Below are 13,096 nucleotides of genomic sequence, written 5' to 3' on the forward strand. Positions count from 1 at the left end.
AGAACAAGCAGATGGACAAAGTACACTGCTGAGGGGAGCCCCGGGCGGGTCAGGAGAGGTCTGCCACACCATGTGGTCACCTCCAGGGCAGGGGGGAATCGAACTCATGTGGAATTGGCTTTAGCTTCTTAATGCTGTGCTTTAACCCTCTGCACCACCAGGGAGGGCATATACTGTTATATTTAACATAAAATTTTAGTTATTTAAATTTGTTATATTTTTTCAATCTGGAAGATGTTCATATACACCTTTCCTTAGGATCATTGAAATTTTTTTTTTTTATTGCATCTCAGTATCTGGACATTTGCTTCAGAAAAGTATGTGGTATAACTAGTAAAGCACTTGAACATAAATTGTTATATGAATGTACTCTATTGGGAAATGAAGTTGAAATATAAATTCAAGGACTAAAAGAAACAATGTAAAGTATCTGACTGTTAAAGAAAAAGCTGTTTATTTTTCAAATTGATGAGGACACTATAAAAATTAAATTCTACTGCATAAATTTGAAGGGTTGCACTACCTTGCATTCAAATTCTTTTTGGCTGCAAATTATATCATTTAAGATACAATTCTTATGGGGAAATGCTAATACATTAACTTAAATGTACCACGTGATTGTTGGGATTATTTTGTTTACATGCTCTCTAAAATAATTTTTACTATTAAGTTTGAGCATTGGTGGCATAAGGAGTGTATATAGTTGGGGGGAAGACCACCTGATTTAAAGAAGTTGGACAGAAGAGGAGGAAACCATAAACTAGGGGAGAATAAGCACATAGGTTAGGGTAAGTATTACACAGGGAAGAAATTACTTTACAAGGCAAGTAAGTGGTCATCAGTCTAGTACTTCTGAGACCTTCACTTGGATAAACAACACAAACATATATTTTATTAATCTGCTGCGTTCCTAACACTACACACTTATATGAATTACATAACTAAGACCAATAGTAATACCACTTACGGATAATTTTTCTAGCAAATTTTTATTTTAAAACACTGTTAAGAATAAATTTGTTAGAAGTTAAACAATACTATCAGATTTAGGAATGTAACTCAATGTTTAAAACAGTCCAAGTAAATCAGTTCCTACATCCTACACTATAATAATCAGCATTCTATAAAAACATGCACAAAAATTTTAAGTAGATAAGAGGTGCTGAAGAATTTAGCATTTGTACTGAACTTTTAACTATCTGTTTCTCTACTTTGAATCTGAAAACAATCTCTGCGGAAAATGATGCTGAGATTTACACATGCAATATCAATGTTGGTAGAGGGCTGTTTGTAGCCTTGACTCTGCTCACTTTCTTCATTTTATCTCCTGCTTCCTTAATGGTCAGAAATAAAATGGTGGGGGGGGGGGTTGCCCACATGTAAATTTCAAGTATAACCTGGCCCACATCGTGACAGTTGAAAAATAAGAAGGGTCACTTAAAACTATACTGTTAGACAACCAATAAATAAAAGAATAAATGATTTTTTTTTTATTTTTTATGCCCACAGGTTGTTATCTGCAGTTCTAAGAGTTTCGGAAGTTGAATCTCGAGCAATAAGAGCAGATCTCACTCATCTGCTAAGCCCTCAAATGGGAAAAGATATTGTTTGGTTTCTAAAACGCTGGGCAAAGACATACCTCCTGGTGGATGAGAAACTATATGATCAGGTCAGAATGTAAAACTGTTTAGCTTCATTTGTATTTATAATATAAATTATAATATAAATTAAAACTTGTTTGGTGAGATTTTTCTTATCAGAAGCTGAATATCTTCTACATTGAAAAAAGCAGTATAAATGGAATATTGTTTTAATAACTTTTCTTAGAACAAATCATTTGATTCATTTTAAACATTAAGTTATAGATTAATGGGGAATGGATTATTTTGTATTGCTGTGTACTAAATGTAAATATGTTAGTGCTATTAATAGTTATTGAAATTAATAAATAAAACATGTTGGTGTTAATATGAAAAATAAAGCTGATAGAAAAACCACATTGGGCTTGTTAAGTAAACAGGCATGCCTCTTTTGGACTTAGAAGTGAATTTATTTATTATAAAATTGATGTGATGTAAGCCGGATTTATATGTGGACTTTTCTAGAATTTTTTCCCAGATAACCTTTATGATTTAGTTTTTTTGTTTTTTTTTTTTTCCTTCACAAGATAAGTCTGCCATTCAGTACAGCATTTGGGGCAGATACCGAGGGTTCTCAGTGGATTATTGGCTACCTCTTACAAAAAGTCATCAGTAACCTCTCAGTGTGGAGTAGTGAGCAGGATCTTGCAAATGACACTGTGCAGCTCCTTGTCACTTTAGTAGAAAGAAGAGAAAGGTAAGCTGACTGTTAGAAGACTGTTTATGTGTGTGAGAAAGAGAGAGATGATCAGAGGGAAACTTCTGTTTGCTTTTAAGTGGCAGGCAGACATGGTCCCAAGATCAGATAGCCATACATTTTAGAGTGGTGTTTTTTTTTAATGATTATATTATTTTTAAAAATAAAATACAGTTGAGTATTGTGTTGACTGTTCAAAGAATCAGGAAACTGATGATTGAGATCAGGTAAACTTTGCATTGTCAAATATCTAATAGATTCGAATGTAAGCTATGTGACATCATAGTCATAACAAGTTTGCTATACTTTACAAATTATCTTCTCTTTTTGTTTTACTTAGCATGCATGTAAGTATTACATCTTATATTTTGTCATTTCTATCTCTAGGGCAAACTTAGTAATTCAGTGTGAAAATTGGTGGAACTTAGCTAAGCAGTTTGCGAGCCGAACCCCACCTCTGAATTTCTTGTCAAGTCCTGTGCAGAGGACCCTTATGAAAGCTCTTGTCTTGGGAGGTTTTGCACATATGGACACAGAAACCAAACAACAGTACTGGACAGAGGTAATGGTCTTTTTTTTTTTTTTTTTGATGACTCCTTGTATAGCCCTGTGGTTGCTATCTGTATGTTACCCTATATCTGAACACAGACATTTCAGTCCTAGCTTTTCTGGTATTTTTCCCTCTTAATGAATAGGTTGAAGCTTATTATTGTACACAATTTGTCCATATGTTCTTAATTGATGACACTGAATGTTACCAAATTTTCCACAATTTAAGCACAGTTCAATTGAGAACCTCAATTGGGGTATTAATTCTTCATTAAGAGTCAGTGGAACATTTCTTTATGTTAAACAGAGTTATAATTTAACCACTTGTTAGTTTGCTAGAGCTGCTGTAACAAAATACTTCCTTTTAGTGGCTTAAACAAGAAGACTTTGTCTTACTGTTCTGAGGCTAGCAGTCCAAGATTGAGGTGGTGTTGGTAGATCAGGGTAGTTCCTTTTGAGAACTGTGAGGGAGAATGTGTACCAGGCCTCTCCCCAAATTTCATATGGTTTGTTAGCAATCACTGCTGTTTTTTGACTTACAGAAAAAAACTGTGATCTCTGCCTTCCATCTTCTCTTGTTTGTGTCCACATTTTCCCTTTAGATAAAGACTCTAATCATAGTGGGTTAGCACTCCCATCTTAATTATCTCATCATAATGTAACTTAATTCATTTGAAGCAAACCAATTTCCAAATATGACCATATTCTGAATTGTTACGGGCATTTCATTGTTGCAGTCAGTGAGCATAATTTAAGTCATAGTGACCACCATGGACATACTGTCTTATATAGGTGAAGATTAAATTGAGAACTGAAAGTTATCAGTGTCTGTAGGTCACCAATTCATAGCCCCGTGACTTGAGTACTTTTAATTTATGAGAAGGGGAAACATAACAAAATTATTAGACAATTGTTTGTGACTTTCAAAACCAAAGGAAAAATAGGCTGACCATGTTTAAATAATTATCATATATATGGGTTTGAGTAGAATTAAGTTTTTTGTCTCCAAAAATTTGTATATCCTCTTTTATATCCCAGTTAGTGTTACAGGGCAACCCAATGTGAACTGTGTTGCCTGTCTGTGGGTCCTCATCCACACTCTTAAGACTCAGTTGTACAGTGGACACAACACAAAGAGAGTCAATAATGGGTTTATTACAAAGGGAAAGGAAAGGAACAAGGGGGGAGAGAGAGAGAGACAGAGACAGAAAAATACAAGTTAACTAGAGCGTCTTACCAGTCCCTCGGACTTGGAACCCCAATAGCACACTGAAAGCTGATCAAGAGCCAAAGGACCAGCTGCCAGCCACAAGACCAAGGGAGAGAGAAAGAGCCTCAGCTCAACATGGTTCCTTTATATATAACCCAAAAGCGTCAATGGCTGCTTAGCTCTGCCCTTGGGTTCTCGCAGACCTCCCTTTTGTGTTGCTGGGAGTTGTAGTTTTAGTGATTGGGGTAGGGGGTGGAGTTTTAGTTTCAACGACTGGAGTAGGGGGTGCATTCCACAGAACCTATATCTGCAGAGTTTGTTCAGGCAGGACATCCTTTTCCCCCAAACAGTAGAACCGATTATCTGAAGTTATGTTTTATGCCAAGAGGAGTTGGTAAGGAGCACAGAGGCCAGAGCTTAGTGTTGGCTTTACCTTGTCCAAATGAGAGTAGTAAACTGCAGCCCACAGACAAAAACTGCTAGTCTATTTTACAAATAGATTTATTGAAGAGCAAATATGCTCACTTGTTTCCATAGTGTCTGTGACTTCTTCTGCACTGCAGTGTAATCTCAATTGAGTAGTTACAAAGTCTGACCCTTTAGAGAACAAAGTTTGATTGTTCCTCTATGGAAGCTTAATTTTTTTTTTTTAAATCATTTTGAGAAAGGGTAGTAGTAATTACTGGGGAAGAGATGTGGTTAGTAGCAAAATTCTATGACTGACACTGAGGACATTGTTTTTTGTGATGTGTGTGTTCTTACTATGTATGTGCCAGCAGTTGCAATGACCACCGTCAAATTGGGAATGGATATGTGGTTCAGATATTCTTTGTTTTCTGTGCTTTTTTTTTTTTTTAAGATTTATTTATTTATTCATATAGAACTGGGGTACAGGCCAGAGATGCGGAGGGTGAGAGGATTCACCAGAGACAGAGCGGGGAGCAGAACAGGCGGATCGACAAAGAACACTGCTGAGGGGAGCAGCGGGCGGGTCAGGAGAGGTCTGCCACGCCATGTGGACTCCTCCCGGGCAGGCGGGAATCGAACTCATGTGGAAGTGGCTTAAGCTTCGTAGTGCTGTGCTTTAACCCGCTGCGCCACCAGGGAGGGCCCGTTTTCTGTGCTTTTTACTGCTTCTCAACAATTGTTTTAGAAAGTGAATAGTCAAGTTGAAAAGATAAAATTGAAGAAATAAAGTCTGGGAGTCAAATTCTTAAAAAATTCATGCTTAATTTTTAATAGGTTCTTCAGCCACTTCAACAGCGATTTTTAAGAGTGATAAATCAAGAAAACTTTCAGCAGCTGTGTCAGCAAGAGGAAGTCAAGCAAGAAATCACTGCTACATTGGAGGCCCTGTGTGGCATTGCTGAGGCAACCCAAATTGACAATGTAGCAATCCTTTTTAACTTTTTAATGGACTTCCTTACTAATTGCATTGGATTAATGGAAGTTTACAAAAATACCCCAGAGACTGTCAATCTCATAATAGAAGTTTTTGTTGAAGTTGCACATAAACAGATATGCTATCTTGGAGAGGTAAGCACCAACTAATTTTATACCCTCAGCATTAAAACTCTTTGAAACATGAACAAAATAATAGATTAGTCATTTCAAATTTAATGAGTATTATCTGGGATGTTTTCAAAAGTAGATTTTTCAAAAATACTGTTTTCAAAAGAACTCTGAATTCAGAGGAAGACATGTAGGAATAAATTCTTGCTCTAAAAATATGTCAACACAAGTAATTTTGCACTAACATGTTATTCAATCAATTTCATTTAAGTAGGGGATATTTAATAAAACATTATGGTATTAACTACTATTACCACTAAGTAAAATTAACTACTTTTTACTACTGTAGTAAAATCCTAAGGCTTAAAATTTTATTTTTTTATAATTATTTTTTATTTGTAAAACTACCATTGCTTTACATCCTTTTTACTTTTGTTGAAAGTGTAGGATTTCTCCACTCAAGTGTGGTTACTGTTGTTCTCCACCAAAGCACCCATAGTCCTCCAACATGGCATCTGTGTTCTTTTTCCCTCAATACTGCTATCCTTAAAAAATTTTTTTGAGATTAGTATATATCTTTTTCCAAGTCACTTAATATGGGTTCCTCATTTGTAATTTTTTGTTTAGATGATAGAAACTTACTCAAAAGTAAGGTTAGATCTTATAAGTATTATAAGTATAGTCACAGATGCACTGGTGATTCAGGGCAGGCCAATACATATAGTAATATTTAAGGTCACTATTTGCAACTCTGTACTATTAAACATTTTTAAATTTAAAATTGTTCGATTTTAAATCTTTTTAGTGTCATACAAGAAGTTGAATAAAACCAGTGTTACCTCAATTTAAAAAATAATAATGAATGAAAAAATGTTAAGTTAAAAGCAAAAGAAAATAGTTTTGTTGCCAACATCTTACTGTCTCTGTAGTACATATTGTATCAAAGGACTAAAATAATTGGATGTCAAATTTTGTTACTACAAAATTGCTAGTATTTTAAACATAACTCTAAACTTCAGTATATATCCTTTTTTATTGTTTTTTTAAATGTTTTAATAATAGTTTAAAACAAGTCTAAGAGGTTCTGTTTGAATTCAGAGTAAATTTATTACATCAAATTTTCCAACTTCTGTTAATACTTGTCTCCCATCTCATTTCTATGCATCAGTGTAATTTGTATGTGCTTTCTTATAGTCCAAAGCTATGAACTTGTATGAAGCTTGCCTTACTTTGTTGCAAGTATATTCTAAGAATAATTTAGGGCGGCAAAGAATAGATGTTACAGCAGAAGAAGAGCAATATCAAGATCTTCTTCTCATCATGGAACTTCTTACTAACCTTCTATCAAAAGAGTTCATAGATTTCAGTGATACAGGTAAGATAAAGTTTGGTAGCTTTTAAGTTTAGTTTTTTATTTTTATTAAGGCAAAGGATTGTTTTGTTTGGATGAAATCCCATGCAAAAGTTGAGATCACAAAACAAATGAAAATGGATCTTTTTGGTTGAAGTGAGAGTGGGATTGAGGTCTTTCCTTTTTGATGTTCCTCTCAGCATAGAAATGATAACTTTCATTTATTAGGTTCTAACTACATACCACTCTTCATATCATAGTGATAGGAAGTAGATACCACTAGTATGTTCATTTTATAGATAAGGAGGCAGAAAACTAGTTAGACAAAGTCACAGGGCTGGGGTTCACATCCCAGCTTCTGACTTCAGAACCAATTTCTTTAGAAATTTAGAATTTATTGATGACTTACTCCTTATAACTGTTACTATGGCATTTAACTCATTAATTTGACCAATTTGTCTGTAGATTTGATTTTACTTTTAAAAATACTAGTTTAACATTAGTTTTATTTTCATCATTGTTGAATAATATGCAAAAGCAGAGTTTCTACATAAATTACTGAGACCCTAAAAAAGTAAAATATATAAAGATCACACTGAGCAAGAATTGACAGATATCTTTATTACCTACTTATGAGCTTATTTTGACTTTGGGGGTTGAGTGTATTTTCACCCTATTGAAGTTGCAGCTATAAGACTGCATTCTTTTTATTTTAACAGATGAAGTATTTAGAGGCCATGATCCAGGGCATGCGCCTAACAGATCTGTATCAGCGGCTGATGTTGTTTTATATGGCGTAAACCTAATTCTGCCCTTGATGTCGCAGGATCTTTTGAAGGTAATTGAAGAAGGTGAATGTGAATATCAAAACTGTCTATACTTGATGTCTAATGTATTTTGGACAAGAGCCTAGATCTTATTTAATCAAAGAGAGATGTAAATGTTAAGTACATGTGCAAATAAAACATTTGCATTTCTGTACCTGTTAATACTCATTTACAACAGTTACCGTACATACATCTTAGTAAACAGGCCCTCTGTTGCTGCCTCAGTATCCTATCTTTATTGATACATTAGTGACAAAAGAAAAAAACTCATTCTTTTAGAAACTGGAGTTCTGTTAGATGTTTTGAGTCCTTCATCAGTTTTGTCATTAAGCAAGTATGATTACATTTTTTAGCTGTATTCTTCTGATGCCCTTTGATCATCATTCTGAGGCTGGATAGGGAAAGGCATTTTGTAAGCCACTTCACATAAAAATGGAATAGTAAAAAACAAGATTAATGAAAGTATTAAAATTTTTGTATATTCTGACATTGCAGGGGAGTATAAGAATAAGGATGCTGTTTTATTCCCAGAATAGCAGGATGCTTCTCTTGAGGAATGTCTGTTGGAAAGGATTCTGATAAATCACAAGCTAAATATCCATGCAACAGTTAGGATTATATATGTTGATATATTGTTTGTTGAGGGGTTTCTTGTTTTGGGTTTTTTTTTCCATCAAATAAACCACTGACCATTTAGGATTTTTTGGTTATTTTGTTGTTGTTAGGCATTTAAATATATATCTTCTTAAATAACATGAAACTGTACATTACTTATTTTCACCTCAGTTCTCTAGGACTGTCTAAATAGAAAGTAAATTTTTAGAAATGTGAAACATTGAATATTTTGCTCAGTGCATTAATCTTAACAATTTATGCTATCTTCTTTTTCAACAAGCTTGAATGTAAATAAATTTTGCAGAAGAGCTTTATTCTCAGGTCATTTAATATGGTGAAATATTCCACTTATTTTTTCTCACAGAATGTCTCGAATTTCTTTAATTTTTAACTGTCCACAGAATAATTGTTTACTATGTGTATCTTGCATATTAGTTACTAAATGTTACTAAAATGTTTCCTTTATTGTATCTTTTTTACATTTAATTAGGTCTTTATGTTTTCTCTTAATGTGTTTTCAAAATCTTTATACCTACACTTTTGTTGGCTATTGCATTTTTACTCCATTAATGAATATAGAAACTAGATAGCATTAAATATTTAATATTTCTTTTTCAGTTTCCAACTCTTTGTAATCAATACTACAAATTAATCACGTTTATCTGTGAGATTTTTCCTGAAAAAATACCACAACTTCCTGAAGATCTTTTTAAAAGTTTGATGTACTCTCTAGAACTAGGAATGACATCATATCCTTTAAATGAACATCTTTATTGTTACTTGAGGGAAAAGAGTTTTTCTAAGAAAACTTTCAATTTGTATTTTTCTTTTCTTATTTTGTAGTTCAGTTTTATTTCTTAAAAAAGCAGTCTTGTCTGTTTGCCCTAAGTCTGTTTCTTAGTTTGCCTCATCTTGTCCACCTTTCACAGATCCCAAAGGCATTTGTGCCCTGTTCCCATGTCAGTCTTTTCATTATGTGCCACAGCATGTTTATATATATATATATAGCTACATCTCTATCAGCTGTCTGACAATAGAGAATACTAGGCTTTTTTATTAGTTGTGTGCATCATAATCAGAAACAACCTAGATCTGTCTAGTCCAAGAATAAAATATCAGTCATCTCTCAAATATTACAAATCTTTCTCACCTAACTCAGTAGACATATTGCACACTGACATACTCTCTGACCTTTTTTCGTTTCTAGAAATAGTCATCCAGTTGATAATAATTATAACTTTTTGGCCTTTTTAAGTCAGTTATATCTACTCTAGTTTGTTCTTTGACCTTCATGATCAGAATGAGTTCGGAGGTTTGCCAGCTTTGCCTGGAAGCTTTGACACCATTAGCTGAACAGTGTGCAAAAGCACAAGAAACAGATTCACCACTTTTCCTAGCAACACGGCACTTTCTTAAGGTAAGCTGTTTGGGTGAGGTGTCCTGTATGTATGTTTGAGCATATCATTCTTCACTCAAATGAGGAAAGGCTTATAATTTTTTCATAGGAGAGGGAGTAATTACTTTTCATTTACTGTGTTTTCCTGGAGATCAGTTTCCTGGACACAGTAGTTTCCACTTGTATTTTATATTCTTGAGATTAATGTGGTAAATATATCCAGGAATTTGATTATTTATTATGCCACAGCAAGTAATAGTATCTGTACATTATCCTTGAAGAGTTTTTTAGGTTTATTTAATACGAATAACCATCACTTTAAAAAAAAAAATGGGTAGGGGCTGGAGAATTATATGATCCATTAGATATTTTTATTGAAAGTTCTTACTACTTATTTTTCAGCTGGTTTTTGATATGCTGGTTTTGCAAAAGCACAACACAGAGATGACCACTGCAGCTGGGGAAGCTTTCTACACATTGGTGTGTTTGCATCAGGTACTGAATACACACTTTTCATGAGACACTTCATTTTTTTTTAACAAGGAAAATTTTTAGGCACATTACTACTTCCAGTTCTTGGAGGATCAGTGATTCAGTGCTTCAGTTTTATGTCTGTGAGGTCATTATTTCCTCCACCTCTTATTAGCTTTAATTTATTTTTTTTTAATATTTATTTATTTGTACATACAGAATTGGGGTATAGGCCAGAGGCTCAGGGGTGGTGAGAGGCTTCACCAGAGACAGAGTGGGTAGCAGAACAGGCAGATCGATGAAGTACACTGCTGAGGGGAGCAGCGGGCGGGTCAGGAGAGGTCTGCCATGCCATGTGGTCACCTCCAGGGTGGGCATCGAACTCATGCGGAAGTGGCTTTAGCTTCTCAGTGCAGTGCTTTAACCCACTGCGCCACCAGCGAGGGCCTAGCTTTAATTTCTTAAAGAAATTAATCTAACAAGTTACCTTCACTAATAACTATTTGTGTCCTTTCTCCACCATTGTAAATCATCCTTTACATTGATAATGCCTTAAAATGTATGCTCAGATTAAAGCTATGCTAGGAACCAAGATACAGGCATGAATGCATAATAGAGACATGGGTTTTGACCTTGAGGAACTCATAGTTTGAAAAGGAGACAAGAAGAGTCAGCCTACAGAAAACATGGATGGGGTGAAATGTTATTTCATATTACAGTATGGAAATCACATGTTATTTCAGACATTACATACATTTCAGATATTACACAGAATACGTTACGGAAAATTCTGTTCATATTTTATTTCGCTTTGCTGACCCTTTCAAATGCTGAAACACTCACTTACCTGTCTGCCACCTCTAATCAAATCGAAAAGGTGTACCCATTAAGTGTATGAGACAAACCACATTGGTTCACCATGACCAGGTGACCATGACTGGAGAGACTTTGGCATTATTTTAAGAATAGAGGCTATAGCATTTGCTGTGATTTTGCTTTATTTTTAAAAATAGTTGGGATTTGAAGAGGTTTTTCTATACTACTTAAGAACTGTCTTTCTACATTTCATTTGTTGCTCTTTGCTGTAAATACCATTCTCTACCAGATGACATCCATCTCAATCTGATCTTTGTCATTTGACTTCCTTACTAGAGTAGGCCTTTTGTCCCAACGTGTATCTTGAAAAGTTTCATTTATTCCCACATTGATTCCTTGGTATAAAACTACTGGAGTCAGTGTGGAGAGGGGATAGATAATGAAGAAAAGCTACACAAACACGCACTTAATATTTTTGTATTTGTTAAGTACTTTCTCCAATGTCACTGAGTACAGTGCTGGCTTGGAGCTGCATTTACAGTCAAGGTATTCTGCTTCCACATTGACAAAGGAGTGAAATACACTCTGAAACAACTGTTGTCTATATGTGGGTACATTTGCTCTCCTCAGAACTTTGTTGGCAAAATGTCTATGAATAATGTGCTTTGGGGTCACAGAAGAAGCAACACATGTTGCATTACCAACACATGTTGGTAATCACATGGGTTTTGTAGCCAAACAACCTGGATTCTCACTTAAAGGCTGCAGGATCTTAGACATATTTATCCTTGTATAAGAACTTTCACCTGTAAAACAAGAATACAAAACTGTACCTACTGATAGCATTGTGATAAAAGAACTGTAAATCCTGCCCTGAAGGAACTCACAAATCAGTAATTGATATGATCTATCTGTGTGGTATTTGAGGAAGATAAATGTTCTTATACAGTTTCTCTCTTCGATAGGCTGAATATTCTGAATTGGTTGAAACATTACTGTCAAGTCAGCAAGATCCAGTTATTTACCAGAGATTAGCCGATGCCTTTGGCAAGCTCACTGCAAGCAGCACTCCTCCTACGCTGGATCGGAAGCAGAAGATGGCCTTTCTCAAGAGTTTAGAAGAATTTATGGCCAATGTTGGTGGTCTCCTTTGTGTAAAATAAACAACAAAATTTTATGCTTAATTTAGACCCTTTCTGCAAAGTGCACTGAATTGCTAAAAGTTGACTTGAGTCTTGTTCTGTTCTTCAGTTCTTTGGCCACTTTGGATTATAGAAAGCCTGAAAGTTTAATATGAAATGCCATGAAACAGGAGAGGTCAACTTTGAATCAGCTTCTGCTGTTAGGTGTAAGCCACAAACCATCATATATTTCTTAGAGATTTTGAATGATGAGTAAATTTTTCAGAATGAAATTCCATATGTACAAGCAGATAGGCACCATGAAATACATATTCAGTGCCTTTTCCCCCTTTATCAAAACATTAGGTGGCTAGCCAAAGTATTGAATTTCATCATGAAATGTTAAATGGGTGTATGCTTAGCACTGTTCTGCAAATGTTGTCGAGAGATCCACCTGTGTCACTTGTGGAACTGGTTGAGAAAGTAGATTCTTAGGTTGCAAATTATAGACCCCTCAGAGTCAGAATTTCTGTTTGCTGGACCTTGAATTTTTTTGAAAAATTGAAAATTGTTTGAATGAGCTCCTTCTCGTTGCCACACCAAAAGTTTTAAATCAATAGAAAAGACATCTTTAAAGGTTCTGTGCTTTGAGATTTTTCTTCCCTTTGATGATTAGGTTTCTGATTCAGCAGGAATAAGAAACATAACCAGTTTTTTGTTGACTTTAGTTCCCTGCTTTTTTTTTTTTATTTTGTTTTTTTTTTTTTCTCCCTGAAGGTAGAGACAGCCAGGGAAAAATTAAGGGAAAAAAATCTCAGCAGTTCCATATATGAAGAAAGCATGTAATAATCTAGTGAAAGTGTCTAAAAATCCTCAGCCAACTGCAAACAG

At 34.8% G+C, this 13,096-nt stretch overlaps 1 protein-coding gene across 1 annotated transcript in view; it reads left to right on the plus strand.

Annotated features, from left to right (window-relative positions):
* Positions 1-12,927, plus strand: part of XPO4 (exportin 4) — a 95,960-nt gene extending 83,033 nt beyond the window's left edge. The window contains exons 14-23 of the mRNA XM_004680267.2: positions 1,510-1,669; positions 2,168-2,337; positions 2,725-2,899; positions 5,339-5,632; positions 6,803-6,983; positions 7,679-7,797; positions 9,020-9,150; positions 9,701-9,818; positions 10,200-10,292; positions 12,050-12,927. Of these exons, the coding sequence (XP_004680324.1) occupies positions 1,510-1,669; positions 2,168-2,337; positions 2,725-2,899; positions 5,339-5,632; positions 6,803-6,983; positions 7,679-7,797; positions 9,020-9,150; positions 9,701-9,818; positions 10,200-10,292; positions 12,050-12,247 (1,639 nt within the window). The 3' untranslated portion in view covers positions 12,248-12,927. The remainder of the gene's footprint in view (positions 1-1,509; positions 1,670-2,167; positions 2,338-2,724; positions 2,900-5,338; positions 5,633-6,802; positions 6,984-7,678; positions 7,798-9,019; positions 9,151-9,700; positions 9,819-10,199; positions 10,293-12,049) is intronic.
* Positions 12,928-13,096: the final 169 nt, after the last annotated feature.

This window comes from Condylura cristata, unplaced genomic scaffold (genome assembly GCF_000260355.1).
Source record: "Condylura cristata isolate star-nosed mole 26May11 unplaced genomic scaffold, ConCri1.0 scaffold00010, whole genome shotgun sequence".
In the NCBI taxonomy this organism is placed as follows: Eukaryota; Metazoa; Chordata; class Mammalia; order Eulipotyphla; family Talpidae; genus Condylura; species Condylura cristata.